The sequence below is a fragment of the Rutidosis leptorrhynchoides genome, chromosome 5 (assembly GCF_046630445.1).
Source record: "Rutidosis leptorrhynchoides isolate AG116_Rl617_1_P2 chromosome 5, CSIRO_AGI_Rlap_v1, whole genome shotgun sequence".
Taxonomy (NCBI): domain Eukaryota; kingdom Viridiplantae; phylum Streptophyta; class Magnoliopsida; order Asterales; family Asteraceae; genus Rutidosis; species Rutidosis leptorrhynchoides.
Window position 1 is genome coordinate 431601681 of NC_092337.1, and position 6725 is coordinate 431608405.

General features: G+C 33.8%; 1 protein-coding gene and 1 long non-coding RNA gene across 3 annotated transcripts; both read right to left on the reverse strand.

Annotated features, from left to right (window-relative positions):
• Positions 1 to 395: 395 nt before the first annotated feature.
• Positions 396 to 2576, reverse strand: LOC139848065 (uncharacterized). 2 transcript variants are annotated; one of them, XR_011759821.1, is made up of 3 exons: positions 2310 to 2576; positions 1949 to 2202; positions 396 to 1628 (listed from the first exon to the last, which is right to left on the reverse strand). It is a non-coding gene; the product is annotated as an uncharacterized lncRNA (long non-coding RNA). The 2 variants fall into 2 exon arrangements; XR_011759820.1 differs by having other exon boundaries at positions 1943 to 2202.
• A 183-nt stretch (positions 2577 to 2759) lies between these two features.
• LOC139846913 (inactive poly [ADP-ribose] polymerase RCD1-like) lies at positions 2760 to 6394 on the reverse strand. The gene is made up of 6 exons (XM_071836489.1): positions 6228 to 6394; positions 3992 to 5174; positions 3554 to 3795; positions 3301 to 3443; positions 3092 to 3216; positions 2760 to 3010 (listed from the first exon to the last, which is right to left on the reverse strand). Exons 2-5 carry the CDS (start codon positions 5068 to 5070, stop codon positions 3115 to 3117), a joined length of 1566 nt encoding a protein of 521 aa, XP_071692590.1. The 5' UTR covers positions 5071 to 5174; positions 6228 to 6394; the 3' UTR covers positions 2760 to 3010; positions 3092 to 3114.
• Positions 6395 to 6725: the final 331 nt, after the last annotated feature.

The window sequence follows — 6725 nt, forward strand, 5'->3', positions numbered from 1 at the left end:
TCATCGAAAATCCAAATAATCAATTCCTCAATAATCAAAACCTTCCATTTTTTATTAACGATTTCAGGTTTCCCCCCGGAACAAACATGTCGAATCTATTGGCGTTTGGGAAACCCAACGTTCAGGGTGTGGCAATCGGATCACCACTCTAAAATCCGAGCATTCAACGAAATTTATTTGAAAACCAACAATCAATTATGACGGTAGAACAACAATTCAATTATATGCAACAACAACAAGCTCAACATAGATCATGGCAACAACAACAACAACAACAAAATCAACAACAAAGCGAGCAACAAATTGAGCGACAACAACCGAAAACTCAAAAAGAAACGGTTGAACGTGAGCCTTCTAATAAAAGGAGAAGTCACAAACGAAAGGAAAAAGGTATAAATTAATTTTTGTATACGTATAATTATTTATTATTTATATCTGTATTTATATTTATATTCGTTTATATGTATACTTGTATTATATTTATATTCGTATATATGTATATGTAAACAGTAGGTATATGTATGTAATATATCGTATGAATATGAACGACGAAAGTGATGCCGACGGTTGGAGATTTAACGCGTCAATCCCTAACATTTACCCAAAATCAGCAATCAATTTTAAAAAATCGGGATGGATAATCCTTCATCACGATTAGCAGATTCAAAGGGTGGAAACAACCGCATAAAGCAAGCAAAAATCGCTCAAAGCACAAAGAAAATCGTCGGAGTTTTAGTGGAGAAGATAAAATTAGGGCTAGAAAGTTAGTATGTGACAACCGAACCAAATGGGGATGATGAAAGGTCAGTAACCCCACGCTATAAGTGGAGATAATTAAAATGACAGAATTACCCTTTGAGAATATTAAAATGTAGTGAACAGTAAAACTCAAGTGTCTAATGATATATTATTATTATATTTATAATATGCATATGTATGCAGGGGCGGACCAAAGAAGGGGTAGGGTGGGGCGTCCGCCCCCAGTGGATTTGCAATTTTTAGTGCAAATTTTATCGATTTTTCAATTTTGCCTCTGGTGAATTTTTTTTTTTCCCCAAACCCTTCGTATTTTGCCCAAAATTTTCGTATTTTGCCCAAAAAAACCTCCAAATTTTGCTCAAAAACTCAATATTTTGCCTCAAAACCTCTATAAAAAAAATCCTTTCGTATGTAAAAAAAAAAATCGCCCCCGATGAAAAAATTTCCTGGCTCCGCCACTGTATGTATTTAATATATACAGTAGGTATATGTATATTAATATACATAGTGTGTATATGTAAAACATTAATATATACCTATTTTGTTGTAGGGAAATAAAAGGCAATCACAAAAATTTGTTTCAAAACACCGTGAACAACAAAGAAATTGTTTGGTTGGCCAACAAGACGATATGTTTGGAGAAGATAGGTTTCCTCGACCACCCGGACGTGAACAATCAAGGAAAGCAGCTAGGAATTCTGCGTCTTCTGATGTCGGGACGTCTTCACGACGATCAACATCATCCAAATTGGATGAGTTCGTGGAAAACTACAACAAACGGAGTTCTTCATTAATGTCGATAAAAGAGGAGCCTCGGTTGAATTCAAAGACTACGTAGCCCTCCAATCAGCTATTTCGGGTATCGGTTTCTTGACCACATCAATCGAGAATATGAAAAACAAAAAAGGATGTCAAATGAGTGAACAAGTTTAAAATGCTTTTACGCAACAAGTTTAAGGAGTACATTGAGATATCGGATGACGAGAACGACGATGAAGACGAGTAGAAGTTCTTTCATTTTTTATGTACTTTTTTAAGTTTTAAATTTAAATTATGTATTTTTTTTTTTTCGTTTTTAGCATTTTAATTTATAAAATTTGTGTGTTTTTTAATTTATATTTACTTATTTATTTAATTATAATATCTAATATCTATTGTTTAAAAAAAGGAAAATAAACAATACATTTACCACATCTCTTCAGTCCCGCAACAGTGTCATGTCAGCAAAAATCCCCCTCACAGCACCACAACAATTGCTTTTAACGAACAGTGTCATGTCAGCAATAATTCCCTTCACAACACCACAACAATTGCTTTTAGCGTATGGAATGGTCTTATCTGGTAATGTATGCAGCCGCCATCGCAATTATCCTACCAGGAGGAGGCCATCATTGTGCATAGACAATGTGAAATACGTATTTAATATGATCCTCTCTTGATCCGCTGCAATTCATAAATTTGAGATCGAGAAACTTTTGGGTTGAACTTCTTGTCAATAGTAATCAGATTTATATAAAAACGGAAGAATAGTATATTCAAATTCACGCTACCTTGAACTTTGGGAAAAGATCAAGAAAATACTGATGCTAACAATTTCTCGTACCATTCGAATTCAACGGATAATTGATCTTGATATTTGCACGAAGTACAGGCAATTCTGATTTCTGTTGGTGTCTTAAAACTCGTGTGTATAGGGTCCAAATCGTCATTAATACACCCATTAGAAAATTAAAGTTCCAACTGAATTAAAACCCAGATTCATCTAAAAAGTTTACTTTTTTTTCCTAAAAAAAAAATTCAATCTCAATCATAGACCATTCTCCTGCAACAGTAAATTTACTTAGATAATTGAAAGAAGACCACAGTCAAGTAACGACTATTTAGACCGAAAATATCCCAGAACCAGAACTCAAAACACATGACTAACCAGTTCAGGAGAATAATGATGAACATGATTCCATCAAACAGATTAACGGATAGCTGGAAAGATCAACACCTGATTCTCAAAAGCAGTTGAAATGGCATAAAATGATAATATAAAAGATAAAATCCTAGTAGAACATTCAAGTTTAACATAACCGACACACAAACAAAAGTAAAATACCAATCTGAGGACAAATGTAAAAAGACCAGATTAACATAGTTCCAACACCATAAGCAAACGGACATCAAAAGTTACAAGTATTTAGCCACCTCATATTACTTGCATTCCCTTCCTAGCTTCTGCTGTCTTACGAAATCGGTATTGAAGCTGCAAACAGAATGCCAAAATAAACAGTAAAGTTCAAGAAGAAGAAAAAAATCAAAACCTAAAAGGAATCACAAGTCCTACCCAGGCAAAAGTTATCAGAATGGCTAAGCCCTGGCATGAAGACTAGATATTGTAGACCTCAATATCTGATCCCCCACTATTACTCTCAACTTCTTAATAAACTCTTCTCGACTTGTTTTTTTCCCCTTGAAAAATCACAAACATACACTAGTAAAAATACGCACCCAAAATACACGTAAATTTGATGCACGTGGCAAGGAAAAACATACCTTAAGAGACTCGTAAAAGATATGCACAAGCTTCATGTCATCTGGTGCTACTTTATCCGATATAGCTTCAAACAGCTTTGAAAAAGGCATCCAAGGAGAATTAGGAACCTTACAGGCGCTCGATACTACACCAGGGACATTCTCTATACACACATCACATAAGCCATGTTAAAGTTTGATTAACGGTATTTAGTTTTTTTATTTTATTTTATTTTTTATTTTTAACAAGGTATTGGGACAAACTACTACCAACCTTCAGTAATTGGAGACGTCTTGAAAGTGACAGCAAACTCTGGATAGATATGGGTATTCATATTCATGTTCCAAATAACATAACGGTTAGGATTTTGAAAATTATCAACTCCGCTATCAAAGGACTCGTCACTAGGATAAAATTGTTTAGATCCAGGTAAAATGACTTCCATATTTCCCAGTATAACACGGCATAACACCATGCACCTTACTCCTTTTTCGTCAACATCACTAATAGTAGCACTGAAACGAGAGTACAAGATTAAATTCTTACAAATAACATGTGAAAATAAAATTCAAATATACCAGATGTAAAACAATAGAAAATGCTGACAGTTCCCGAATGTGAAGACTGAAAAGTGTAATGTCAGCACTTGATTGTACATTCATCATCTCAAATCATCGTTCACAACGAAGAAAAAGTATAGCTTATTTATACCTGTTGTGGGCAGAGTCGACAGCTGTAAGATGGACCCCATACCCATACCTTCCAAGTTGTGGGCCGTCAGGCCCAAGCCCATTAACCAGAGTACTACAAGTTGCACCTTTAAGAGATGCAAACCAAGCATATTTCACATTTGCATTTCCACGAAGCTTTTGTGTAATTTCAACTTGCTTCTGAAAAAGCTCGAGCCTCGCATCCATAATACTACCAGAGCATTTCTCCACATCGATTATATCAACCTTTGAGGCTAAATTAAAGCTTTTCATGAACATATTTTTAACCATTTCTGTGTCCATACTTTTGAAGTATGTTGGAGATGCATCTTCATCACTCTGTTGCATGTTCTCAAAATGTTGATCAGCTTTTGCAGTTAATTGATTGCAATTATCATTTATACTGTAATCAAGAATATTTTTGTGACCTTCATCCAAATCAACTTTGACCCGCTTAACATTTGACTCGTGGACATTTGACTCGTCCATGCATTCCTCAAAGTTATTAGTATTTAGTCCATTTAGTTCAATCTCAACACGTAACTTAATTTCAGTAGTCATAGAAGAGTCTAATTCAGCAAATTCGGGCTTATTGCGTTGATGACTTTCATAACTAGAATGTGTTTCAGGAAAAAAACAGCTACCTTTGTCATCAATCCATGCTATCGGTTTCTGTGCGCCAGTTTTCAGGTCAACTTCAGTCATATGTAACATATCTAACATTAGATGGCGCCCGTTATACTTCAATTCAATTGATGCCTTCTTTGCATTGAAATCTTCCTTGACCAAGTCAAGGACATTTTGGGAATAATCATTCCATTGGCCATTTTGAGAAAAAAGCAAACGTTGTGCTGGCCCACTTCTCATAAAATTTGAGTAGTTTTTCAGGTAAGTTCTGTTAGAGGATTTGCAGCTTTCATCTCTCTTTCTTTTCCCAGATTTGTTCAGTAATGGAGAAAAGATAGGCCTTGCAGTTATAGCACGATTGCTAGTTTTACCAATTTGAGATGCTCGTTTCCTCTTTGAATCGATAAAAAACGTATTACCGACATCTGATGCTTTAACCCACTTTGACGACATTTTCCAAAAAAAAAACAAATTGTATTTACTCGGGACTACCTAAAAATCACCTAGCTGAAGTAATGTACAATACTCAAAACGAGGGGTCGAAGAAATAACTGGTCCTGCGTAAGAAACACAAGTAACAACACAAGTAACAATCAGTTAATTGAAATAACAACAATAGATAATATTAAAATGCATGCAAAAAAAAAAAATAAAAAAAATAAGCCTTACCCACATTTGAAAAGTGTTTCTTTTTTTAATAGTTATTACTCTATTTTATTCCTGAGAACAAAATAATAAGTATAACAGTATAGATGTTTTAAGAGCATTTATCTAATGTAACACGAAGGAATGCATGGAACACCAACATTATTATGCGGACCTATTAACAATACATCAGCTAATATAACCTAAAGTGATATCAGGTGTTCCATCTTATATACGGAGTATTATTTGAAATAATCGGTTCAATTTTTTAATTACAAAAAGAGAGAAACCCATATAGATATGGCAAAGTAGTTGGACATTCAAAGATCATAACACAAACTGATATACTGATAGGACAGCTTGCTTTCAAGACACATGTGATTCCATACTATACATGAAAATTTATACTATACAGCTTGTGTATGCATATAGAAAATAATACTGCAAGTAACTAGGAGTGTTCATCGGTTCAGTTTCCTCAGTTTCTTGGGTTTGGTTTTGAAAATTTTAGAGGCAAAACTATAAACCGACACCAAATTCAAACCGAAACCGAACCGAGAACCGGATCTGGATATCGGTTTGGTTTCAGTTAAAGCTGAAAAACTCAAAAAAACATTATAACTTAACAAAAATAATCATAACAAATCAAAGTTTGGTTAAATTTTTTTCGGTTTTCATTTGATTCGATTTTCGAATCAGTCAATTTGAAACCAAAATAACCAAATAGTAACATGATATACATAATAGAAGCTGTGCATGCAACAAGATCTCATATAATGCAATGTTATATATTTCAATTGAACTGTAACGATTAACAAAGCAAATCCAAATAAAGTCCAACTAAAGACAATGATGATAACTATAAAATTCATAATCAAACCAAAATGCACTAATAGAAGATGATTATATTTAACATTATGAAACACACAATCATGCTCAATAGTAGTAAAGTTCGAAAAGCATACCAACTTTACTAACTTGCATTATCTCCGCATAATGTGGCCATTTTCCTTCCATTGTGTGAAGTCTGCAAATTATATACCCTAGCATATATAGAGTAATTACAACTCTAACAAGTGCTACACTAAAACACCAAACAGTCATCAGAACTTGTAAAAAGATAAGAGAAAAAAAAAAAACAAGGTTTCATTATCATATATAAAAAATCAATACAATATCTTCAATATGCCATATGTTTAATCACAATTCAAGGTTGACTTAACATGAAAACTTTTGTTGCTATCAAAAGCATCGCAATGTCTATCTAAATTGAAGCAATATGATAAGATCCACAGATTAAACACAAATTACACCCTTCCGTACCATATCATTTTAGTATGCATATATACTTAAATAAATACATGTTCATCAATGTCACCGCGTTTATAACCTAAACAGATAATTAGATCCATGTTTAAGTCTGAAAAGTATACACAATTACACATGTTAATGATACTCGAACC

What these genes read in the sequence shown, in the direction of transcription:
- LOC139846913 (XM_071836489.1), bottom strand. Translation starts at nt 5,070, where the DNA reads ATGTCGTCAAAGTGGGTTAAAGCATCAGATGTCGGTAATACGTTTTTT. An exon ending in GTCGACTCTGCCCACAACAG is followed by an intron (nt 3,796 to 3,991) that starts GTATAAATAAGC and finishes CTCTCGTTTCAG; the next exon opens with TGCTACTATTAGTGATGTTG. An exon ending in GACGTCTCCAATTACTGAAG is followed by an intron (nt 3,444 to 3,553) that starts GTTGGTAGTAGT and finishes ATGTGTGTATAG; the next exon opens with AGAATGTCCCTGGTGTAGTA.